This window comes from Oreochromis aureus, linkage group 1 (genome assembly GCF_013358895.1).
Source record: "Oreochromis aureus strain Israel breed Guangdong linkage group 1, ZZ_aureus, whole genome shotgun sequence".
NCBI classification, from domain to species: Eukaryota; Metazoa; Chordata; class Actinopteri; order Cichliformes; family Cichlidae; genus Oreochromis; species Oreochromis aureus.
In genome coordinates, this window is record NC_052942.1 from 36,308,160 (window position 1) to 36,335,268 (window position 27,109).

Below are 27,109 nucleotides of genomic sequence, written 5' to 3' on the forward strand. Positions count from 1 at the left end.
TGATGGACAAACAACAGCACAACCAAAAGTAGACCACAGACCAGTAGTACTACATATTTTTGACACTGACCCCTTTTGACAGCTGATACTCTGCAGGTGGACAGGCAGTCCAAAGCTGCCCACGGCTGTCAATGGACTGGCCACACACTACTGAGCCGTAATTTCCTCATAACATGTCTGTTAACCTCATGAATGAGACCTCTTGGATCTTTATTAGGGTCGTAATGATCCAGCAACCCCCCAGGTACCACAATTTATAGCTTTAAGATCTGTTTGAACAATCAAGTGTGAGAGTAAAAACATTAAAGAAAGTGTCAATACACACCTCCTCTGTCTTTCCTCCATTTACCTTCATCCTTTCAGGCAGGTCAAACTCAGTGCTTGATAGCCGTCGTTGACACAGTTCTAAAGGGTTGTGGCAAGCACTGGTGACTGTTGTAAGAGGAGAGCTGAACTTACACCCTCTGTTCAACTCTACCAGGCATGGGACTCCCTGTGGCGTGAAGAAGATGCTTGCTCTTTTCCCAGGCCTTGTTATTGATGCTGGATGTACTTTGTTGTTGTTGAACACTACACTGAATATATGAGAGGTTGAAATTCATTTCTTTTTGGGAAAATGTGACATCGTCTCTTGCTAAATTTTTGCTGACATCAAATTCCAGTCAAGAGTTGGTTGTTTTTTTTATTGAATGTTGATGATTTAAAAGTTAGTCGTACCCAAAGCTGTTGTGTGGGAAACATCATTTTAAAGAGTGAGGGTAAACTTAAACCGGAAAATGACACTATTTAGCCAAACAGTACATTGAAATGCTTGCTTGCACTGAATATTCAACATAGTGTAATCCTGTTAGACTCCTAATGGGGCTGAGACAGCATATGATTACTCATCCACAGGGTTGGGATGCAGACAGTATATGATGTGTGTGTGCTTGACGCTATACTTCAAATCCCTTAGGCTTTTGGAGAGTTAAAGTGACACTTGAATGACCGATTTCCGGACGACTTTTAGGCTATTTGTACCTGTCCATTATCTGTAAAGCCCAGCAAATTGGAACATCTTCCCACTACAACATACTTCCCTGGCTTGGCCATAATTCAGCGACTGGGCCGGGCCACAGAGGAGCTCAGATCTTGGCGCTACACGAGTAGAGTGGCCCGGAGCTTTTCCCTGGTGGTCTGGATGCTGACAGTGATGTAGTGCCCGCTGTTAGATGCCAGCAGGAGAGGGGGGTCAGGCTCTCAGCATGGGTGTGGGATGGTGTGTGTGTGCTTGTACGTCCTTTCTGCGCTGTGCAAGGTCTTTCTCACACAAGACTAATGGCCACTGTTGAAGTGCTCAAGTGGATGCTGCAACTTCTACAAACAGAGGCCATACATCAAATCTGACCTACTGTTGTCACCACTGCAGCACTAAGACTGGTGCTGCTGTAAAACAGTCCAGACCACAGAAAACTTAGAACTGCCTCGTTGATAGAGTAATGAGCAGTAAATAAAACCCTTTTCAGATATCATCACAGATAAATCAGTTAAAGTAACATGACTCACTTTTGCATTTATGTTCCTCAAAACTTCATTAAGACTCATGACATACACCTGGAATGGAGAGAGCTGTGGTATAAGTGTGATATTTGTAATACCTGTGACTTTGGATGTTAGCATGTTGTAATCTTTTGCATGCCTTTCTGGTAGTACAACTGCATGCAGTTCAAACTTGTGCTATGCTAAATGTGATTTGTAAATGCTGTTGCTGTTGGGACTTTGAATTGATTTGAATTACACTTCTGCCTCATTTGCAACACAGTAGCGCTATATTAGTTAGTAAAAGTGCTAAAGCTGCACTGTAACCCACTTATAGAGAGTAATGGCACGTTGAAAGAGGACATTTCCATTTTTATGGACTGGTGTGGGAGTAGCCCTCCTGTTCCCTGCTGTGTCTACATTGGATAATTGAGCGAGCCCATGCCCAAGGGCTCCAACTGACAAAAGACTCAACCAACACCATCAGTTTCTCACTTTGTGTGTGCCCACCTCTTCTCTGTTCCGTAGACATGCTCAGAGGGTGTCAGTAGGTTGTTCAAAGGCAATTAGTGAGGCTAAACAAGGGCTGCGTGACCTCAGGCTATTGACACATTGTGATTCTAATGAGCTGTACATGAAGAGAGTTATCCATATATGCTATCACTAATGGAGTGTTTGTAAATAGTCCAGGTCCAATTCAGTGATAGTAATTTTTTTATAAGAAAACTCCACTGTGCTGGGAAATACAGTCATTTGAAAGTAAACATAGAGAAATTCAACCAATGTTCTGCCCTGTCATTGCTGCTTGGCTCTTTTCTTCTTTTGATCCCAGTTCCGAAATTAACATCTCTTCTTTACCCATTTCTTACCCCATTTTAAACACACATAATTCACATAAGCAGACTATAATTACTCAGATTGTGATTCTATTGAATTAGTTAGATGCCTGAGGGCTCTCCTTTGCTCCTGTGTGATTTTTTTTCCCTCTTCGCCACACACACTGTGTTCACGTGATTCTTTGCTGAGCTGGAGTGCAGATGTGCTTTAGAGCTCAGTAATCACCGGCTTGGGGCTTCTCACCGCTCGTCCCAAGTCTTAAACAGCATGTAAGCACTTACTCATTTGCCTTATAATATCATGGTAGGGAACTTTAAAAGAGGCTGCAGTTTATACAGAGACAAGCTAAAGTTGCCGTCTACCATGACTGTTGTGCTGCTAAAGAAACAGAGCTGTTTAAGTTGCTTGTGCTGACTTTATCTAAGGAAACAAAGAAGTTTTTCTCATGTACAAAATAGCGACTTTGCTGACTGAAGGTGACTTTGCTGAACCTGTAATCTGACTGTGACGTTATGAGAAATGTGTGAATGTGGGGTGAAAACTAAAGTGGTGTTTAGCAGAGAGTGTTCATCCCTTTAATCTAGTAAGGTCTTACAAGTGTTAATGTAGAGCGATAAGTAGAGGTCTTCTCTATCAACTTTACAGGTGGCCTTTCTGTGGTCTTTGAAGATTGCGCTCAAAAAAGTATCAGTTTATCTGTCTTTTCATCTGTAAATCTATAGATGAGTACAAGAGTAGTGTGCTTTCCTCAAATGGTACTGGCATTTTGAGTAATGTTATGTATCAGTAACCTGTTAAGATGCAATAGATTTTTGATACCTACAATACCTCCAAAAATCTCAGTCTTTGAGGTGCATTTATAAACAAATCTTAGCAATGCAGTTTTTTTCCGAGTTCTCCCTCGGAAAAAAACAGATGGTGTCACAATAAAGATGTCAGAGTAGTCAAGTCAACAGTTGCTGAGGTAGTGCAACTTTTAGTCTTTGTTGTGCCTGAAGAACTAGAAGAACTGGGTCACATAATGCAAGGTCGATCATAGGTTAGATTTTGTTTTTCATAGCATAGCTTTATCACTTTACTGAATAAGAAACTGAAGCACAAGTGCTTTGAGTGGCGAGTAAGATGTGAAAAGCATTACTCTCTGATTTTATGGCTGTATGTGTAATGCTAGATAACTAAGCTGTTGCCATTTTCACACATCCAGAAGGGTTCAAATCTGACACTAATCGACTGATGTTACATACAAGGCAGGAAGCTTATCTTTATTTAATCTGATTAGTCTAACTTGGCCTTATGACAGCTGCAAAGGTTACAAGTGTTACACAAAGGAGTTACAAGAGTGAAATAGTCACTCTTACAACTACATGTAAAAGTAAATAAAACAAGCTGGATGCATACACCTAGAATTGTTTACGGATTAAAAGATGAAAAATGCTCATTTGAGTGAAAATTGCTAGCCTGGAAAATGGACCAAAAAAGACTTTGCTCCAGTGTTATTCTGCCCACTGCACATTCACCTGTGGATTCACTTGCCTCGTTTGTAGATTCCAACTAATCTCATAAAGTTTGCATTTTGTGATGATGTCAGGAAACCAAAGCAAAAATTTTGTAGGCGTTGGCAAAGCTTTACAAATATGAAACCACCGCAGATCAAAAATTCATAATAGAAAGGGAGAAAAAATGGCCTGTGTTACAATTGGAGGTGTCTTTTCTAATTGTGGTCTATGGGAAAATTCTGTTTCGGCTGCAGAAGAGGTTTGGGCAGCAAAAGACAACTGGGAAAATTTTGGCAACAAAGCAGACTTTCAGTGTTATATCCAGCTTTTTAATATATCCATTATTACACTAATGGAGGTTTGTGGAGTGTCAGGGGAGGTAGACTCTCCCTAGTATTACGAACTTAGCCAAACATCCGTAATTTAACAAAACAAAGTCCTTTCTTGTCCAAAACACCATTGACCATTCTTTTCAATAAAAATCTAAGAGCAAGCAGAAAAGCAGGTTGAACAGAGGAAAATGGGAATTTGAGTGTGAGCAAATGAGCTTTGAGCATGATCCCACCATATTAAAGCACACTCAACTTCAGTGTGTAAACACGCAGTAATCTTCTCTGACCTCTCACCTTGTCATTGCGCTTGAAAAGCCTATTTATGCTCTGCTTACTTAGTGCTCACGCCTTGCAACATACTCCTTTGTGTATGCGGTGTTGGCAGCTGTGTCCAACATTAAGAGTCTACTATAACGTCATACTTTGGTATTCACTAAAACAGAGAACACAGAACATGCTGACAAAAGAAAGTTCTATCTATACATTGACATAAAAACACAAGCAGACACAGAACCATTTTTTAACCATTGTTGCAGATGGAATTAGTTTCCTGTCATTATCATCACAGACTCTTCCATCTGCTATCTGCTGGAAAAGAAAGTGGAGAGCTGGCAGATTTGGTGACGCAGCTATAGAGAGAGAGAAACAGAGCACAAGGAGGGATGTGAGTTTTGCACTAATCAAGTTCAGACCTTTGGGTTTCTTTAATTTTAATGTAGGACTCTTATGGTTACAAAGTTACTTGTCATCTCATGGTGACTTTATATTATAAATTTGTTTACATTGCTTTGCATTGTAAGGTAAGGGCTTTACATTATTATAAAGAGACATTTCATCTGTGACATCATGGCATTCTGAATGCGTTGCTTCAGTGGAGAAAAAATATGAAATTATGTCTTACTCATGATTAAACTGTTATCATTTAATAGAAGGAGAAAAAAATAAATAAAAGTGTTTCATCTTTAAAGAGGAATATTTGATTAGGTGTATGTTTTTACAGGCCAGGTATGTGCTGAATGCCAGGCAGATGAAAAGATGGGTAAACGAGAGGTGACAGCGGTGTGCGCTGATTGGAGACACCTCCTTTGACCTTCTCTAGCTCTGTTTTGAATTCCAAACTATTTTAAGAAGCCACAGTCAGTTTTTGCCAAGGGCATTTTCTCTCTCTTAATTCATTTCTTTGAGTTGATATATTTTATTCATGACCCAGAGGGAAATTTTCTTTCCACAATGTGTTCACAGTGCAATACAGCTGGAGCAAGTAGTGGTGGAGTATCTAGCATAAGGTTTGTTTTGGCATGTATTGATATGCTGGGCTTCAAACTATTGAGATTGCAGAACAAAACTCCCAGCCACTGGACCATGTGGACCTTACATATAGTCAAGATAATAAAATTTGACAGTTAGCTTCCTGTAAAACATCACGTTGCACCAAGATTGATGGAAGACATAGATGATTTATGGACAGTTGGATGATCAACTGGGAGCTGAATGGTTATAGAGATGGATGGTTCAATGGATGAATAGATGGGCCTGATGATGGCAGTCTGCCACATATCCAGGCACTGTTTTCACAACAAGAGCCTCACCATGGCTTCCCTTTTGTCCAGCCTCTGTTTATTTTGCCACCTGCTAGTCTGGGCGGAATGGGGTCAGTTCAACAGGAGCAGGGTACTGTCACTCTCTCTCTCGATCGTTCTCGCTGTCTCTCTCTCTCTCTCTCTCTCTCTCTCTCTCTCTCTCTCTCTCTCACACACACACACACACACACACACACACACACACACACACACACACACACACACAGATGGTGAGTTAGATGACACACAAAAAGGCCATAGGTCACTGGGTCAGCGAGTGTATTGCAGTGAGTGTGCGCCTGATTGATTGCACAGCTATTTTGTGTACATTTGTAGAGTTGCAGAGTGAATTAGGTAGAATACCATGGTCAGACGGAATGTTTAAGGTTCAGTAGCTTTATCGCTCGTTCTGAGGCCGGTTAAGACTACTCGATTAAAACTGCACGCCAAAACACTGCTTTGACATTATTATGGCAGTTAGGACAATTGGATTGGGTTCATAATGTGTCTGGGGACGAACCCTGCAAGCAAAGCCTGTCAAGCATCCTAACATTTTGAGTTTTTCTCCAGCCATTCAAAGCATGCCTGTATTTTTATCTTCTTTTCAAGTAGAGGTGACATAAATAAATCATTAGTTTGCTATGTCGCAAATAAAATGTGAGAAGTATGTGTCAGGAGAGTAAAGAAAAATGCATTTTACTTACCATTTAAAAGCCAAGATGATAAACATTTCCAGCACCAGACGATTTCCTTTTGTCTTGGATTTATTCTCTTTCTTACTTGACTTCCATTATCTTAATCAGTTCCAAAAATATTTCCTGTTAGACTTGAATTGAATGAACAATAAACTTTTGAGAAAACACACAGTACACTGGACAAATATTATATCAGAAACAAACCCAGGAAGAAATCAAATGCTGGCAGTGATATGACTATGTCAGCAAGAAGTGCTGCAATGTAGTCTGTTTTCAGTAAATTATATTTTGAAGTAAGGCTCTAACCACGAGTGATCTCATTTTAGTTGCGCACACAGTTTAGATTTTGTTGAAATCAATTAAAAACAAATCCCAGTTCTTAAAAATCCCCCCATCAGTAATTTCACGGTGTTCTGTCTTCCAGTTAAATAAGACCTTTTCTCTCCTTAACATCTGTAAACTCTTAGAGTGCACATCTGCCTAATGTTAGGATAGAGTTTGGGTTCGAAGAATGAGTGAGGTTGTGGTGGGTGGATCTTGAGGTGATATGTGTGATACAGTAGAAAGGATTTCTGGAAACAGCTGCTTTAGCTACACTGAGGCTTTGACAAAGCTTGGCAGTGTGGACTCAAATACCATTGTGGAGGTGATTGGTGTGTTTGTGTGTGTGTGTACACTTTGTAAAATACAGTTCAAATCTGTCAAATATATTTTGTCTTAACTCTTATTATATAGTTTATCTAGAAGAATTTTCTTGTAACCTTTTCTACTTATTGTGATGGACTTTTGTGTGTGTTTTGCAGTCAGGGTTGATCCGTGTGTCTCAGGAGGAGTATTTGATCGCCCCGCTACCGCAACATCTGGCCAGACAACACAACTACAGTGCCCCCAATGGTCATCACCCGCATGTACTGTACAAGCGCTCAGCAGAGCACATTGTCCACAGAAGATCCAGAAGTCCCTCTGACGTCAGTTCTTCCAAACCTGGCAACCCTTACCTTCATGATTATCATCAGCAGCAGCAGCATCATCATGACTACCAGCATGGAAAGCTGCAGAGGCAACACTTCTGTGGACGCCGCAAGCAATGTATGTAAGGGAACCTTAAATTCCTTTCCTTTATTCTTGATATTATATATACATATTATATATAGTGATATATAATTGTTATATAATATATGTTATTATATATTATATGCAATATTATGTAAGGTGTGTAACATCTGGTAGACAAGCATTTCTAGCCTTTATATCCATTCAGCTATTCAACGTTTTCGTACCACAAGTTTCATCTTACCATTAAACTGCGTGGCTTGCATATGTACAGAATATTTATGTGCTGCATGTTAAATAGGACGCTTTTACAATCTTAACTTCTAAAACATTACTTTAAAATGTACAGTTCAAGGTGAAGGAAATATTTGTTCTTTCTGCCAGACCCATACTGTCCAGTTTTGAAACTAAACAGTAAAATACAAGATGTGATCTGTCATGTAAAGAACCTATGTCTTAATCTCCTGTTATTTATTCTGAGCTTTCATGTTAGTACACACAAAGCCACTGGCTCAACTAACTGATTACGCTTTATTACTATCATCTCTAATTAAACATCATGTTTGATTCTGTTCAGAGTCTACTCTGGCAGGATAAAGAAGGCTCTGATAAAACAAGTGAAACCAACATGGAATGCTAACTAATAATCTAATATAATACCTAATTTTGAAACAAAAAGCATCGTCATAGAGGTTTATAATACTTTATAACACTTTATAATAACAGGTTTTAAACTTGTACTTTGTAGATCGAATTGTCTGTGTATGTGCTGTGGGTTCAGAAAGTCTGAAACTGCATTTTCAAACATGCCCCTAAGCTGGAAATTCTTACAAAGTATTTCAATAGCAATCAGAGTGACTATGGTGATAAAATAAGAAATATGTATGATTCTGCTCTATTTTAAAGTCAGTAATCAAAAAGAAAAGATCAGAATTCCTGAAGTTGTATCTTTCCGCTGAGGCAGCATTTAGTAAGGTGAATTTGATCTGCTCAGCAAAGGCTTGCTCACGTAAATCAACCTGCAGCCGTCATTCACCTGCTATAGAGATAGCTTTGCCTGAAATTTCCAACTGAATGCTTTTTAAGTAACATTGTGAGACTGGACAACACGGCACCAGATCCATGTGAAATTGTCACAAGTCAAATTATTCCAAGCAACGAGGTTCTTTTTCAGTGTCAAATTGTGTCTAGACTGAAGGTTTCTGAGGGGGAAGCGCATTACACTCTAAAATGCTGCGTGGAAACTGGATCAGTTGTATCTAAAACACAATCAGGCAGACTAAAAGTGACTACATTAATACATCAAACATTGTTCACTGGGAGATAGAAAAGCTAAATCTAATAATAGTTGCAGAATTCACTAAATAAAGAAAGCACGACTGCAGTAAGCAAAAGTATTGTTCCAAGAAAGGCTGTGTAGTCTCAAATGATTAAAAGGGTCTCTAAAGTGCATGTCAGGATGGGAAATAAGGCCAAAGACATGAGGTGGGCTAGAACTTAGCAGCTTTCACAATGAATGATTATAGAAGATTTAATTTTCTAATAAAGTCTGAGATTTGTGGCAGTAAAACGGGTTTGTATGTGAGGACAAAAATAGAGAAGAAATGATACTACAGTATCGACACCACCATGAAACACAGTCTGGCAGTATATTGGTAATATATTGTGACAAAGTTGCTGTACACCCATCATTATTCTGCTTCATACTGTAGCAGAATAATGACTTCTTTCACACCCCAAAGCCTAAAAACTTAGCCTGTGTGCATGTTATCCTAAAAGTAGGATGAAATCATACCACATAGGAAGATTCTGGAATTCAGTTTTCTAGGGATTCAGCTTTTCATTCAAATTGTTATGCTGCACTCAGACTTTTTGATCTTACTGTACATATATTATGATGATTTATGTCTGTATTAAATAATGGAGAACACGCCATTTCAGTGCATTATATGTTTATCAGCATGCATTTCAAGTTGTTGTGTCCAGTTAAAAGTGCAACACTAGCCTGAAGCTACTGAACCCTCAGGCTTTTTAACAATTTTTTTTTTAGTGATGATAGGAAGCAGCATGGGGAGTGGATTTCCTGTCCTTTCAACACCAGAGCACGCACCTTTAACACCTGGCACGAGCCAGGACAAAGAGTTGACTCATTTGACCCTCACTGCCAAGTTTTCTATCTCTGAGTATCATTGTCTCTCTCCTTCATGCTGTCTCCCTCTTTCTGTGTCTCTCCTCCCTTCCTTTTTGCCTCTCCCTTTTTGCCCTCCTAGACGCACCCAAGCCTCCTGCTGAGGACCGCTTTATCATGCCTGATGAGTTTGCGGTACCTGAGGTGGAAGGTCTAGGGAGGGAAAAAAGATCACCCATTTCCAACAGGGTGGGAGGTCTGAATGTGGAGACCCTGGTTGTGGCAGACAGGAAGATGCTGGAGAAACATGGCAGGGAGAATGTCACCACCTACGTCCTCACCGTTATGAATATGGTAGGGCTGAAAAAGACAAGGGAGTGGAAGTGTTGGAAAGACAAGGTGTGACAGAACATATGAGGTAGCAATCGTTCAATTACACATAGGAAATCTGTTGAAATTTTGTGCTTCTCAAAGCTCTTGTTCATTTATCTAACATGGCAGGATCTCAACAGATCAGCATTTCCTGCGAGGCAAGACACAAGTGCAAAGCTAACTTTATAAGCATTCAAATTTGCAACCTTTTTCCAGAGAAGAGTGCAAAAACTTCTCTGGAACTTTACATTTGTGATATTTGTTTGATTGCAACTTTTTGCCACTTTCCTGTGTTCAAAAAATACATGAACGTGAATGAATGTGTGGATATGTTAGAATAAATGAAGGACTACTTCCAAATTCTTTAAATTCACCTCAGATCATCAGCTAGACGGTTGAATCTTGAATACAGTTGGGTGTTTCAACAGGAGAATGATCCCAAACACACATCAAAACTGGTTTGAGATTGGAGAATGAAAGTTAAGATCAAACTGCTGCAATGCCCTTCCCAAAGCCCCGACGTCAGTCTGACGAAAATTTGTGGACTATGCTAAAAGTCAAGTCCGTGCCAGGAAACCAACCAATTTAAACTAATTCTACCAAGAAAAGTCATCAAATATCCTCCCAGAACCATGCCAGAAGCTTGTTGATGGCTACCAAAAGCGTTCGGTTGAGGTGCAACTTGCCAAGCTACATTTAACCAAATATTAATGAGGGTGTGCGCATATATTTGAGCTTGTAGGGATATATTTGACCCTGTGTGGATTAGAGAAAATACAATAAATTCAAACTTGTAGAACCATTCTGCTTTTAAAGACTTAAAAGATTTAATATGTACATTAATTCCATCCTGGAAAAAGAGCTGTTCAAAGAAATCATTAAAAACCCCAAATTACCATGACACTCATACCCATGGTAACTGAATGTGAACGTCTGACTACAACTCTCAGTGGAGACAAATCCTCACTCAATCATTCTATGTTTCTCCCCAAAGAAGAATGGTTCCAACGCATGCCTATATAATGACACTGTCAGTGGTTGAGGTCCGCCTTTGGAAACTTTGTTGCACACATACATACTCTTTTTATCCCCATATTTTCTGCAAAATGCTGAGACAAAAACTTTGAATGTTACCAACAAGTATTTTCAACTCATTTACAGGTTTCCAGCCTTTTCAAAGATGGCACCATTGGGAATGATATCAACATTGTGGTGGTTAGCTTGTTGCTGCTGGAGCAGGACCCTGTAAGTAGATTTAGACTAATTTTGCAGAACTTGCCTGACTTGTGCTGCTTTTAACTTGACACTGATTAAAATACCCATGGCTGTGTTCTAAATATCAATCGTTCTCTCTACAATTCCAGTTGGGCTTGACCATAAATCATCACGCTGACCAGTCCCTCAACAGTTTCTGTCAATGGCAGTCAGGTCTAGTGGGGAAAGGTGGTAAACGGCACGATCATGCTGTTCTCCTCACTGGACTGGACATTTGTTCCTGGAAGAACGAGCCCTGTGACACTCTGGGTGAGATGGGGCTTAGCTCACTTTAACAAGCCAAAGATCTTTTTTTTTTTTTTTTTAAAGATGCATGTGAAAAGCAACAGTGTGACATTGTCTGCACCACTGACAACTAAGAACCCCTTGCATTGGTAAATGTTGTCACATCTTGGTTAACGATAGCCTAGATGCGATGCTGTGGGTGCAAACATTATAACAGGGCTGACAGGTGCAAGCGAAAATAGTTGTCAAGAGATAGACTGGCAGTCATTTGTCACTATGAGCAAACCCTATATTTTACTAGAGTATTAAGCCATGCCATAAAAAACTAGTGACAGTATGAATGCAGACACATGCAGAAGGAGAGGGGGGTTGATATGCAAGAAGGTCAACAGATTGAAGTATAAACACCAACTTGAGCTGTCACTTCAGGCGAAAACAGCTCATTAAAAATATCCTGCCAAAGTTGTCTGTAACAAAAAAAAAAGTAGGGTCTAATCAAAAATATTTTAACTAAATGAAAAACAAAGCTGAACCATTAATGTTAAAGTTTAAAATCTGGCTCTTTTATTCTAATGGCTCAGTCATACTGGACTAACAATAGGACAGCAACTTCCTTACAATTAGTTACAAATAGTTATGACCATCAACTGGTCACCCAGAGGTTGAGCATACTCACCTTCAATCTCAATATTTGTCCTAAATTTATGTTCCTAATCTTCAAGGTTCTCACTGGACTCTCCTTTATTATAAGGGGTCAACATAGCAGGTAGCTTGATTCCCTTCCTGGCACAATACCAAAGGGGATTTCTGTTTAATGTGAAATTCTGTGTATGTTACAGATTTGCAATTTTCACTGAGTTATCTCAGTTAATTTCCATATTATCAAACAGTTTTATTGCTGTCTTGAGACATCAAGGTCGCTTTAAAGATTTCAGTTGTCTGTGAATGGTCACAAAGATGGTCCCCATTTTTGAAGCAACCATTTTAAAGGCAGCTGCTCACAGATGTAGTAATTTGCGTGTATCCAACCAGTGTTCTCCATACTGAGACTGTAGCACAAGCTATGTTTGACAACTAAATATTGACGTTGGTTATTATATTTTTGGGCCCATTGGGAGAAATTGCTTCCTGAAAATGAGAAACCCCAAGTAAAGATTCCTCATCAGCTTATCAGTTACAGAAAAATCTAACATCCGGGTAGTTTATCACTGTCCTGGTGCTATCTGCTACACAGTTAACAGTAGTCCTCTGTGCTGATTGGCTAACAAAGTCTAAGAACTAATTTAAAGTAACTTGGGCAGGACATCTGCACTTGGCAGTTCTGTGAGATTCCCCTTCCAGGCAAGCACGTGCGTGAAGATACATGTGTGGCACATATTTGTTGTCTTTACAAGCTGTCAGAACAGATTGTACACTCAGTGTAAGAGAACAAGAATATGATACAGATTTGAGGTTTTATCTTGCTTGTTTTTCAATTTTCAAGTAGGCCAGATTTTCAAGTAACTTTTCTCTCCTTGTTATATCTGCAGGTTTTGCCCCCATCAGTGGCATGTGCAGTAAGTACAGGAGTTGTACGATCAACGAGGATACAGGACTTGGCTTGGCTTTCACCATTGCACATGAGTCTGGACATAAGTATGTTTAGAAGAAATTGTAGCAGCAGACTTAAAACAGATGAGACAGTCTCCGAATGTAATGTCATTTTGGAAGGGGCAGCCTAATTGGCTTTATGCTGTCTGTGGATGTAGTTTGTGTTAAGTGACAGATGTGGTCTGATTTAAACAAACACACTCTGAAATAAGAGCATTACGTTAGACCCCTACTTCATCCACTCCATGACATTTTATGGGAGAATAATGGAAACTACCCGAGGCAGTGCAGCTCTGTGTTTATATTTATACGTTACCGGTGGGACTGGAGGCAGTTTATTTTTGATATGTGTAGATGTCATGTTGCGGTAAAACTCTTCTGTGTGCCTCATATGTTCTTAAAACAAACTATGAATTAAGTGTATTCACCTGGGTAATAATATGTCAAAATATCCATACACATAAGTATCCTAAAGCTATTAATCACTGACAATTTGAAAACGGCATAAGTGTCAAACATATGACATGGTAATGAATCAAAGAAGGGAGAAAATGTTGCAATGTATGCAGGAAACTGTTATAACCAATTGAAAAAAAAGGGTGAAGCAATGACATCAGCAGGGTCTTTACACAGAAATCTATCAGAATGAGTTAAATCAAGCCAATTTAAAGAATTCATGTTCATTTTCTTTAAAATCCTGTAACATTTAATAATTTGTCGCAGTATCAAAATGTGAATTATCATGATCATAAACTTCACCTTTACTCACAAACAGCTTACAATACATCCAAGTCCATGTATTTACCGTATATCTCATTGCGACTGAAGTCTCTTATCTTCATTTTCTTTAGTTTTGGTATGATCCATGATGGGGAGGGAAACCCTTGCCGTAAGACTGAGGGTAACATTATGTCCCCTACTCTCGCTGGTAACAACGGAGTCTTTTCCTGGTCCACCTGCAGTCAGCAGTACCTTAGCCGCTTTCTTGGGTAAGCCCAGTTAACACAGATTATTAAAATTACCAGTCATGCATTTGGCTTTCCTCCAAATCTCCTGACACAGGTACTGTTCTGTGTTCACCAGAACAGCCCAGGCATCCTGTTTAGTGGATGAACCCAAGCAGATCGGTCAGTACAAGTATCCTGAAGAGCTTCCCGGGCAGCTTTATGGAGCAGACACACAGTGCAAATGGCAGTTTGGCTCCAAAGCCAAACTATGCAGTCTTGATTTTGTCAAGGTAGAGTAATCACCTAATTTGTCTGAATTATTGGATCTCCATTTCCTATTTATTTTTTTTCAACATTTTTCAACTGCAAAAACATTTGTAACATGCTGTGCACACGATGCTGAGCTGCTGGGGGAAATAAAAATCCCATCTTTTTTCTGGCTTTAACGATTGTGATTTATTATATCTTTTATTTGATAACATCCCAAACCAGGAAACAAACAACAATTCCTCACACTAAAGAAAGAAGAGGACGGATCAGTGTTATCCATGGGCTGTCCATGGTTGTATTTCTACATGGACCAACAGTCCTTAATCATTTACTTTTCACGTTTCTTTGCCAACACTGAGAATCACTACAGTTCCTTGTAGTGAGAAGGGGGCACCCCTGGACCATATAGGAGCTGGAATTTATCTGCTTTACAGACTTAATGATCCAAACTGGCACTTTATTAACTAGCACAATCTTTACATCAGCACCCCCCCCCCACACACACACACACACATTTGACCTTCACTAAACTGCATTCCATCATTTGAATGGGTCCCTATACCACCACCCCAGTCTGCATCAAACCCTTGTTGTTTTGGTATAAGGCTTTATGCTAGGTGCATTCAGTGATGTTGATTCACATGTAAATTTTATTTAAAATGCCTCAAGCTTTTCTTCTTGCATGGCTGTAATTGCTGGGAAATTGACTTTGCCAAGTCGTATATATGGCATTAGCCCACATGACGACGCCTTGGCTGTTCATGACTTCCCCAGATCCCTCCTATGTTTCCATAATAAAAGATCAAATACTATATTTGCATTTCTTAGACCTGTGTAGGAGTTGGCAGGTGGTATATTAACCTGCATGCTGATTAACAGTGGATTTGAGGGTTCCATTCACACTTTTCACCCTTTTTTCTTGTCGCTGATATTATCATGTACAAGGATTTTCAGCATGATGCCATAGCGGTCACCCACCTGCTCTATGTCAGTGAAGTAGATCTGCATAAGGTTAAGTCTTGAACACACCAGGGAGCTGTCTGTCCCGCTTCCTCACTCCCTCCTTTCTGATTCCATTCTCGTTGCCAGTTGCAGTTGGGCCAGTTGCCAGATTCTGCCGCCTGTCTCTCGACCCCAGCTCTCCCTCTGTGCTCACTCGTTTGCTCTGTCTCTGTATTGTTGGGTCAGATGACACATACAATTATAGCCGGTTTCATTAAAGAAGTTCAATGATTAGTCTCGACACAGAAGCACTGTGGAGAAGTCTGTCAGAGGCAGTGGGGGCTTATCAAGCAAAGTGATGGTGGTCCTGGCAAAAATCAGGTAGAGGGAAGGGAAAAAGGAAAGGAACTCATTACCAAAAGAGGATAATAACAGCAGCAAACACCATGTTTGATGGATGTCTCATTCTTTGTGTGTCTCATCCGACAGGACATTTGCAAGTCGCTGTGGTGTCATCGCACAGGGCATCGGTGTGAGACCAAGTTCATGCCTGCTGCAGAAGGTACCAGTTGTGGCCCTGACATGGTGAGGAATGGTCTCCTTATTTATATGAAAGATCACAGCAGTCAGAATGTTATTCTCCTGCTTAGCATCCTAATAATTAGCACTTTATTGAGTCAAACTAAATCCTTTCATCTTAGAAAAAAAAATCCTAAAAGATCTTTAAAAAGACGCAAGGATTTACTTTAAGCTCAAACTGATGACAGCTCAAACTGCATTTTTTTATTTGAATACTTCTTTGATCATAGACAATTAAATAAATCAGACAAAGTAACCATCGATGCTCCTCGTACATGCATGGGTGCACATTTTGGGCACTACTCTCCCAAATGGATTGAGTTTATTTGTACATACAGAAACATGATATTTAGAAAGAGAGAAAGGCGGTGATGTGTGTGAGTGCAGGGTTTGGCTTGGATCAACCCAGGTCTGCTGCACAATAGATGTGCATGTGTATGTGTGCATTTTGGCTGTAGATAGAGACTCTCTGTGTCCAGGTGTGGTGCTCGGCATTTCTCCAGACAAGGAAACACAGGCAAGATGCCAGGGCCAACACTCAAGTACTGATAAGAATGCTATTTCTGTTGTCGTCTTCTCTTTCATTTCCTTCCTACTCTTTTCTTCAGTGGTGTCGGAGGGGTCAGTGTGTTAAATATGGAGAGCATGGTCCTAGAGCAGTGCACGGCCAGTGGTCAGCCTGGTCTCAGTGGTCTGACTGCTCCAGAACCTGCGGTGGAGGTGTCATGTACAGGGAGCGCTCCTGCACCAGCCCAAGGTATACATACACTTGCACGCACTTGCAAAACCTAATCTAATTTATCACCTCTATTTTAATGCTTTAGATAAGATTAACTAGGCAAACAGTCGACAAAATGATTCATGTTGTCACGCAGCTGCTTCTACAGTGCAAATCTGAGGTGCAGTTTGGGCCAGAAAGTAATTCTTGAAGGCCTTGTATTCTAAAAAAACCCTTTTTTTTTGAACACCTGAAAGTGCTGGCTGCCAGGTAGCTGTCAGCACAGTTATGTACGCACATTCTGTTCATGCACACACACACACATGTGCTGATAACTGCTCTCATCAGTCAGGCTGACAGTCCAGACGGACAGAGTATCTCTCCACATGCTCCAGACAAGGAAAACCTCCTAATGGCATGCTCTTTTCTCTGAAAGCTGCCAAGATAGTCAGCAAACGTCCCCCATTGCTGCTCACTCAGACAAATATAATTCTACATAATTCTGTAGACCCAGATCCCACAGTGCATATCTCTTTGTTAGCAAAGCGCTCTGTTCATGTCATTACAAGCTTGACAATTTTTCAGTGTTAATGTTGTATTTCACAACAGACACGCAATCTCTCATTAATAATCCCTCGAACACGTAAAGATTTACAAGATCTTTTAAACCTTTATTTCGCTTCCATAAAATACAGATTTACTGCCGTTGTTCTATCACTATGCTATGATCAAGCAATGTGGGAAGTGATTGACTCACCCTGCCGTCAGTTAAACAGCTGCCCTCACGCTGGTTCTGTAGCATTGTTGCAAGGTGATTAATTTTCTGATCATTCATTTAATCTTCTTTTCATCCTTTACAGTGTCATGTGTAAATTACTCCATAAATCAGAGTTTAGCAAGTTTATCCTATGTTTAAAGAGGTTTTGCTCTTCGCTTCACACAACTCAGAGAATGGTTGACTCAATTAAAATAATAATAATAATCTCCATCTATTGGAGCCACAGCCAGTTAGCCAACAGATTCTTAGACAGCGCCTTCAGTAATTTTTTTGTGATCCAGCCAACGACTGAATCTTAAGTTTTCTTAATACTACGTAAAAAAAGAGGAAGAGCTGACAACAAAAAGAAGCAGCCTTGCAATATAGAACTCATAATAATCATGCATGAGCATACACCAGATCATAGGTTTTCTGTACGAATATTGGCTAACATCCAAAGGAACTGCACAGCTTGATTGGTGGACGATCCTCAAACTTTATTACTGCTGGGTCATTTGCACTGTTAAGAGTAGCCATCATGTAGGAATTAGTCATAGCATGTTAGATCATAGTGGTGTGTCACGTCCAATTCTGCGTATTTATACACACGCATGAGTTTCTGAGTGTTTAAGTGCAGGTGAAATGTTTTTGTCATGACAGGGACACAGTTGCCCTTTTAAATACAGCAGCCCTCATATGTCTTTTAGCCATGTGAAGTGTACATGTGTGACTTGAATGTCAAAATGACTTCATTATGTCGGCTTTTTTTTCTCTCGTAGCTATTCACATGATTGCCATGGTTGTCAGCCGAATGCATAAGAGCCTGGACTGAGTCACTGTCAGGCCAATTAACAGGCTGACCTGAAAAATCCAATAAAGTTTAATGTAGTCATAGACATAGACTTCAATTCATTTTATAACAGCACAACACACACACACACACACACACACACACACACACACACACACACACACACACACACACACACACACACACACACACACATACATATATATATGTCTATCTATCTATCTATCTATCTATCTATCTATCTATCTATCTATCTATCTATCTATCTATCTATATATATCTATATCTATATCTATATATATATATATATATATATATATATATATATATATATATATATATATATATATATATATATATATATATATATATATATATATATATATATATATATATATATATATGTATGTGTGTGTGTGTGTGTGTATGAAACACAAGCCTCTTTTCCTCACTCACCCACTTCAACTTGAACTTTTAGTTAACACACATAAACTGGGCTTCCAGCTCGGATTCTTTTTTAATTCATAATTGAACTATTTCAGCTGCTGAAACACAGTACTATGCCACACACAGTATCACTACTTGTATTTCTTACTGTATGTCTAAGTATTTCTTACACTTTAACTAACTGCCCTTCCGCTGCAATATAAAACCCTTTGAAGTTCACATTTTCACCCTCTACCCAGTGCTATTACCCTTGTGTATTAGGATTCACACAACCTCAACTTCTATTTCACTTGAAAAAACAAAAACAAACCAAGTTAAATTCACTGTAGCATGTGAACCTGTAATTGGAGTTAATTTGACTTACAGCAGCAACAAAAGTACTTGTTTAGGGTAAGGAAGAACTCATATTTAATGTTGAAATAGAACCTTTCAACCCTTTACTTACATTACAAAGCTTAATGTTACCAGTGTGATGAGGTAGAAGAGGCCTCTATAATCAGGGTAAGGTAATATGCACCTTGTGCAGTACTAGTGAGTAGAAAGGGGCACTTACAATTCGAATTTATAGAACTGATTACAGTTAATAATTGTGATTTAATAAGCTGATAACATTTGAAATAGGTGGTTTGGTGTCTGAAATCACACAAAGCCAGATAAATGCATTGTTTTGTCTCATTCTTTTTCTCTGTACACATTAAACAGCATTAAGTTATCATGTTTTTCCAAACAGATGGAAGTCGACCTTGGAAATATATGCAATTAGACTTTTACTAGTTCTCTGCAAGGAGAAGTGGTACCTGTTTTGGTATTGTGATGCTGATGTATACCACATAAGAATCAATGAAATGGACTGAACTTTCTGTATGGTGCTGCATGTCTCATTGTGCAGTATGTACCCCTGTTGTGGTCCAGCTCAGAGATTTTGTCATATTTCAGTGATTTCCACTACATTGTCACAATCAGTTTCTAGTTTAAGTTGCATTTGATTTGTGCAGTTCTATCAAAACGATTTGACTACATTTTTTTTTTTTTGCTGTATTTTAAATGTCACAATTTTTCAGCTGAGTGTTCAAATGATTCTCCATTGACCCATTTCATTATATCAACTCTATTATGGAGTCCATTAAGATATTCACAGAGTTACATGGTGTCTTATTTACTCACCTGGCTTCATCACTGCTTACTTAACAGCAGGCAGACACCAATGTGTCTGTTCTGTCTATCACAGCCGACTCGTCTCCTAATCCCTGTGAGGGATCAAAGAGACAGGCTGCTTCTCATATGATACACATTACACACCATGACTGGCAGACCGAAAAGGGTCAGGTTATCTGCCAAGTTCATTTATCATTCTTGTAGAACTAAGCAAAGCATTGTAGGAGAAGCTGCTGAAAATAATGGATTGATGCTACTAACGGTTGACTTATGGGGTCAGACAAGCAGAGAGGGGATGGAAAGATGCTGAAGGCTAAATATTACATCCATTAATGAAATGTAATGATATCATTATCAGAATAAACACAATTAGTTGTCAGAACCCCTTAAATGTATGTCTGTATAAAGCACTGTTTCAGATCCATCGCCATCCTCAGCTCAAAGAATTCAGCCATTCAGACAGACCCAGGCCTGATCCCGACAGCAGTCTGTACCCCTGAGTCACATTTTACTCCATGACTCATGATATTCAGAGTGTGTTTGTCCCCAGTAATCTCTGTGATTATTTTGGCCCCTCTGCTCTTAATCTGGGCAGAACGAGAAGGATTAGCCTGAATTGGACTGCCTGTGTCTGTTATCATCTTTACCCCTAAACTGAACCGTCTGGATAGTCTGGGGTGTGCTACTAAAAACCTGTGAAAATAACCCTGACACGTGTAACCTTTGCCTTGCTGCAGAATCTTCAGTCAGCAGGAACAGATCTTAAAATAATTTGATTCTGCACAAACTCATTCATTTTATAAGGTAAGCACGTATGTTTTGCTCAGGCTTGTACAAGGCTTCCGTGGGATCAGCCGATTAAAGCCTTCCCTTCTAGGAGTAGCTCCAAAATGGAAAATGAATCTTCTCCCCTTGCCTCCCTCTTTTCCTCACTCCATCTCTGTCCTTGCGCTTCCATTCCCTGTAGACCACCTGCCAGATCAAAGATCCTAATCCTTAGCAAAAAGCCTGGGAGATTAGGTTCATGATCTTGACCTGGTTTTATAAGGAGCACACCCCATTTCAACAGGGTACACGATTAGGGAATGATGGTACTTAGACCATCGTTTGGTTGGAATCTCCCAGTGGACTTGTAAAGGTGTCACAGCAGCAGAATGTGGATCTATTTTTCTTTTAATTTGAACTGCAGAAAGGGAAGTCCTGCGAGGGATAGGGAGGGAGGAGTTGAGTCAGAAAGATGACAAGACTAGACATAGTGACCTCTGAACTACAGGGGTTTCGGCTTCTGTCTTTGGGCAGATTTAGTAGGCTACTGGGACATTTAAACACCCTTTAGGGTCATAAGGACCCTGAATTGGGGCTTGTTGTATCTGGTTTCTGTCTTGTTGTTAGAAGTAAATTTACAGTTGCAACGATACTGGATCATCCAGATAGGAGAGGAAAGAATGATAAAGAGAAAAGGAAGAGAGACAAAGAGTGCTGTGAAACTCAGGGCCAGCTTGTACAAAGTCTATGAAGTGCATTAAACTCCCTTCTCGAGTAAACTGCCCATCTTATGTGATTCTCAGATCATGAGACCTTGACCGATGGAGTATACACTGTAAACCCCCACTGGCCTGCCGTAAGCACATTACCATATGGGCTGCATTTGTCTGCTGCTAAGTCTTAATAAGATCAAGAGTGCAAAAACCTGTGCCAAATCCCCCTCTCACCAAGGGATGCAAGCTTGGCACAGAGCAAATTCACACATATACACAGACACACCTTGAATGGAGTTCCATCAGTCTTGGCAGCTAAGTCATTCTGTGATTGAGTCCAGGGCAGAACAGATATCTGCTTGTCTTGTTTGCTGACATCCATTATACACAGACATTTTCATTTGCTGCAGAAAACTCAAAAGAAATATACGTCTAGTTTTTCTTGTGGTGTTTACTGATTCTATTAGGCACTGTTTGTGTTCCATTGCCAAAGTGTTTCATTATATTGTCACACTTAGTGAACTGTTTTTATTAGACGTGTTTGATCAGCATGGTTCCCCAGTCTGTGTATGTCTGTGTGTGTCTGTGTGTGCACTTCTGTAAACAGCTAAACTCAATTTTCTCTGTTGGTGGTTGTGTTGGAATGCCTGGCATGGGTTTAGAGAGCCTGGGAAGTCTGACATGGCATCTTGATGTTCACTTAATGTCAAGACTCTGGTTGTGTTTTCTAATAAGTGGTGACTGGTTTTATCATTTTGGTGACACATTAAAGCGCCACTTTCTTTTTATCAGCTGTTCATTTTATTCATGTGGTATATAAATTGTTGATTCAGCATAGCTTGTAAGCATGTGACTTATGATGTGATGAAGTAGCGTTAAAAAACCCACTTTATTCAGTTAAATGATTCAGTACTTGGATAAATAACTTCCAAAGCTTAAAGGACGAGTTTTATGGGCTAGTATGAATTTTTGATCGTTTGCTGAGAGAGATCACTGACAAAATCAGCATGTCTTTGATGATATAAACTTGAAGCTGCAGGCAGCAGCCAGTTAGTGAAATTTAGCATTTAGAATGGGTAAATATCTAGCTCGATGTTTTTCAAAGATAAATAAAAATAAATGTTACACTTTACTTATTAAAATGCATCCAAAAAGTGAAGTTTAAAACAACAATTTCTGGTTTTAGGGGTGCTTATTTGCTGGAGTGTTTCTTGGCCAGGCAATCGATGCTGCAGGTGTCAGTTTGGACACAGATGACAGTTTTCCCCTAGCCTTAGGCGTCTTGCAGACACAGGATATCGAGTGGTCAGCAAGACAGCATTGAAGCCAATTTTAAACAACGTCAAACTATGTCAAATTTTAAAATAGACAGATATGTGTATTGTATGATATATGTTGAGGTATATGCTGAGCAACAAAAACTTGACATTTGCCTAATGTGCTGCTGGTCCTTCACGTCCTGCCAAACAGCTTGGATACATTTAAGTCGAGGACTCTGCAGGATTTCCGAAGGTCCATCCAGCCAAGTATTTTATTAACTACTTTCCCACCCATGGTCACAGGGACTTGAGCTTATTGCAGCTGACAGTGGATGAGAGGCAGGTTTCACTGTGAGAAACCCACTGGTCTATTACAGGGCTCAAGCAAAGAGACAGGCAACTATTCACACCTACGACCAATTTAAAACCACATAGGGCTGACAACAGTATCTTTATATTGTGCCATCTATTATACCAGTATACCATGTAAGGCACCCTAAATTATTCAGCTAGACCCTAATAAGACATTAATAAGAGATCCTTGAAATACTGTCAAGTCGAAGCCACAATGTACCAGACCTGTTCCAGGACAACACCCTTTCCCTGGTTCATGGTTTGTGCCAAGTACTTCCAGGAATATTCCAATGGTCATCTGACGATAAGAATTTGGCCTTTGTCAAAGTAGCTAAGGTCTTTACACCTGACCATTTATCTCCCATCCAAGTCCTGCACTACAAGAAATGACCATTCATTTATTGTCTTTTACTTTTAAATGTACAGACTTTTATATGTACTCTATTTGCATGTTAATCATTATTGCTTCTGCGAGATGGTTTTTACAGCTTTCTCACAGGTGTACAGGGATTTCATTGAAAAAGTTATATGAATAGAACAAGAACTAGAAGTGTTGAAAAGAAAAAAATTGGGTGGATCTTTTCCACTGACCAGCTGTCTCTCCCGTGAACTGTTCTGGCACATTAGTGCTGTTGATATATTGCCAAAGGTCCTGTAGCAGTAAAACAAATGTACCTTCCCTGTTATTCCTCTCCCTTTTCTCTGTCTTATCTTGTCTTCTACCCAGGCCACAGAATAATGGCAAGTTTTGCTCAGGCCCCAGCCGTCTCAACCAGCTGTGTAATATTCGTCCATGCCCTCCCAATGCTGTGGATTTCCGTGCCCAACAGTGCGCTGAGTACAACAGCAAGCCCTTCAGAGGCTGGTACTATAAGTGGAAGCCCTACACCAAAGTGGATGGTAGGTGGTCAGTTACTTACAATCCCCACAAGTAAATGACACAAAATACAAAATACACAGTAGATCTTGTGGATTGTGAGCAAATACAGTGATTTATTGTATTCTTGGCACATTATAACTTTGGCTAAAGACCACAGAGCTGTTAAATATACAGAAAATTGCAGATTGTTCAGGGCAGGTTTGCTTGTCTTAATTCTCCAGATCTTTTATATTCTGCACCCGCTCTGCTTCCCCAAAACTCTTTTTATAAAGAGTTTCTGTAATGCCAACCTCTATTTACTGCTGCAATGATTAGGGCCAAAAAGCTGAAGGAAACTATCACTGTGTGTAATGTGCATGGAAGACATGTAGCCACCTGCACCCTCTGACACACTGAGAATAGATTTAAAAAGGAAGCCTGCGGGCCAGCTTTGTTACACAGAGCAAGGGAAAGAGAGTGCAGTGAAGGAGAGCCGTGTGTTTGGCTGTCGTCCCAGGCCTGTTTAAGCTGGAGATGAATGGGGGGTGATCTAGAGAGGAACAGATTCTGAACTGCCTTCTGGGACCTTGGGCCAAGTCACCTTCACCGTCATTTATTTTAATCAAAGACGGCTGTAGAGGCTTGTCTGTGATAACTGATCTGAACTACAAAATAAACCTGTAGCCCCATATGAATACCCCTGGGTGCATTCGTAGTTACTGTCTTTTGCGTTTTAGTCTTAGTGCATACCTGCAGAGTCAGTAGCCTCTGCAGCTGTAAACTGACCAGACAATAAAAGTTGAAGAACAGTTTGTGCATTTTACAGGTAGTGCCATCATTCTTAATGATACCTCTCTTCCTCTTCTCTGTGCAGATGAAGACATCTGCAAGCTGTACTGCATTGCAGAAGACTATGACTTCTTCTTTGCTATGTCCAGCAAAGTTAAAGATGGCACTTCCTGCTCTGAACACAAAGAAGATGTCTGCATTGATGGAGTGTGTGAGGTATATCAGCTCTGTGGATTCACTGTACTCCAAAAGTGAAACTACAAACATGTTATATGGCACTACTTAGCAAAATGTTTTCTGTTGTCTAGTGGTTGTATGAGAGGCACAGTGTTCCATTCACACTGATGGCAAACGTGCATTTGTGTGTGTGCGTGTGTGTGTGTTTAGGCTGTAGGTTGTGACCAAGTTCTTAGCTCCAAGGCCTCTCTCGATGCCTGTGGAGTTTGTAAGGGGGACAACTCCACTTGCAAGTTCTTCAAGGGCCAGTACACTCTGCAACACCGGGCTAACGGTAAGAGTGTGTTTGTCCTTGTTAATAGTGTGTCTGTACATGTTAGGTGGCGTTCACTGAGTATTTTTACAATACAAAAGAAGACTTAACCAAAGAAACAAGGATGAAGACTAAATCCACAGACAGACACATGCACATAATTCCACTGGATAATGGACTGACTCACCTCAGAAGAGGTTGAGCCATGGTAAAAGTTGGATGATGTTAGCAGGATGAAACAAGACAGAATTATAGAACAGCAATAATAGCTAATAATGATTTAGTGTTGGCTGTTGTTCGTTCTCTTTTTGAAACCAGAGTACTACTCCATGGTGACAGTTCCAGCTGGGGCTAGAAGTATTCACATTCAGGAAATGGAAGTCTCCACTAGCTACCTGGCTGTCCGCTCCCTGAAAAAGAAGTACTACTTGACCGGGGAGTGGACTGTGGACTGGCCAGGGAAGTTCCACTTTGGTGGAACCGTATTCGACTACCAGCGCTCTTTCAACAAGCCGGAGAGCCTGTATGCTGCTGGACCGACTAATGAGACGCTGGTGTTTGAAGTAAGCCGCTGCTGCTGGGTGACATCCGTTTATGGCAATTGACAGTGACAGGGGTCTTTGGCGGATCTGCTGCACCTCCTTTTAAATGCTTGGACATGATGAGGGTTAGATGAAAGAAGTTTGGTGCTATGGAGAAAAAGACTGGTTGAAGCTTCCTGCAAATCTTCTGTGAATAATGAATTGTTTTGGGTGTCTGATTATGCCAGAAATGGGTGGGTGCTTTGTAAAGAACGGACACATTTTTATCTAAGTCACAGCTAAAAGGATTAAAGGGCACACATTGAACATATCTACTGTGCTCGCTAGCAGCCTACAGGGACTATTTTAGTACTAACTGATCTCTGTAATCCATTTGTATCATACACAAGAGTTCAGACAGGGCACCCTATTGCCAAACTCCAGTCCAAACAAAGCCACATGCTCATGTCTCTTGACATATATTCAAGGCTGTTAATGTAGACCCTGTACTTTGTTGTAGCATTTGACTCAAATTGAGCAAGTAAAATCCCAACATGAACAGGCCTTTAGTGGGTAGGAAGAAAAGCATAAAATCAGATGGTTACTTGGAGTGAGATATTCTGCACAGTAAAGCAGAAGATTTATTATCTGGTGGTCCATTTTTCTGCTTCATGTTTGTATTCAGTGGTGTGTTAGAAACCAGAGCTTCAAGGGGAGTACGAGTCTTTACCTGTCCTAAATTAGCAAAATGTGATGCTGGACAGAGGTATCCTCCTGACAGCAAAACTAATATTCAACAAGTGGCCAAGTCATTCTGAGGTTTTAAGTGAATGGTGGTGGGAGGTGTAGGATGTTTTTCTCACATAACTTTGTCAGCAAAAGCATTTATTTTGTTTTGACCTTTGAACTCCAGCCGTGAAAACAGAAGTGAAAACCAGGTGAAAGCCAGACAGTTTTTTTTTTTTTTTTGCCATGGGGGGTGGGGGTGGGGGCGATATTCATGTAAAATCTAGTCTCCTCTCAATGCCCTGGGCTGCTGAAATGCTGTGGTTAAAACAGGAATGATTGGGCTGTAAATCCAACAGGAATACCAGTGTGATATTTTCAAAGTACTTGGATTGGATGGTTACTTGTTTGGCCATCAGGAAACATCCAAGTGTTTATATAGCTTTTTTAGAAAGAGGCTTTGGTCTGTGGGCAGTTTAGTGGAGTCTGTGTTGTAGTTGGCATTGGAAAAGCACATTGTTGTCCTTTTGCAAGATGAACCCTTGCAGAAGTGCAGAGACATGCACGTATAACGTGCATCTTAGTTTCAGTCGTCGTTGGCGACATAGCTTAAAGAATAGCAGTGCTGGATTATTTGACCGATCATCACTTTGTGTAAGGCAGAAACATTTTGGCAGCTGTTGAAAGGTTTGTCATCAAACTTGGAACAGATAACGCTCAGAAAATACATTCCACTAACTTTAAATCAATTCCCTATCCTTTTTTAAAAATCAACAGGATAACAATATTTTCATATAAATATCTCACCATTTTCTAAATAGGTAAGCAAATAATTTTGTACTGTACTGTAATCTTGTACAAATACTTGTGGTTCCTAGTACTTAGACTTGACCAAGTCTAAGTACA

General features: G+C 40.0%; 1 protein-coding gene across 2 annotated transcripts in view; it reads left to right on the forward strand.

The window, feature by feature from the left end:
- adamts18 (ADAM metallopeptidase with thrombospondin type 1 motif, 18) overlaps window positions 1-27,109 on the forward strand; it is a 60,452-nt gene that overhangs the window by 14,971 nt on the left and 18,372 nt on the right. The window contains exons 5-17 of one of the 2 annotated variants that reach the window (XM_039613348.1): window positions 7,262-7,547; window positions 9,782-9,993; window positions 11,173-11,256; window positions 11,376-11,535; window positions 13,041-13,146; window positions 13,953-14,090; window positions 14,185-14,338; window positions 15,750-15,845; window positions 16,448-16,596; window positions 23,546-23,718; window positions 24,552-24,682; window positions 24,854-24,977; window positions 25,275-25,519. In XM_039613348.1, coding sequence (XP_039469282.1) covers window positions 7,262-7,547; window positions 9,782-9,993; window positions 11,173-11,256; window positions 11,376-11,535; window positions 13,041-13,146; window positions 13,953-14,090; window positions 14,185-14,338; window positions 15,750-15,845; window positions 16,448-16,596; window positions 23,546-23,718; window positions 24,552-24,682; window positions 24,854-24,977; window positions 25,275-25,519 — 2,058 coding nt within the window. Of the gene's footprint in view, window positions 1-7,261; window positions 7,552-9,781; window positions 9,994-11,172; window positions 11,257-11,375; window positions 11,536-13,040; window positions 13,147-13,952; window positions 14,091-14,184; window positions 14,339-15,749; window positions 15,846-16,447; window positions 16,597-23,545; window positions 23,719-24,551; window positions 24,683-24,853; window positions 24,978-25,274; window positions 25,520-27,109 lie in introns of both variants that reach the window. The other variant, XM_039613352.1, reaches the window with a different exon arrangement.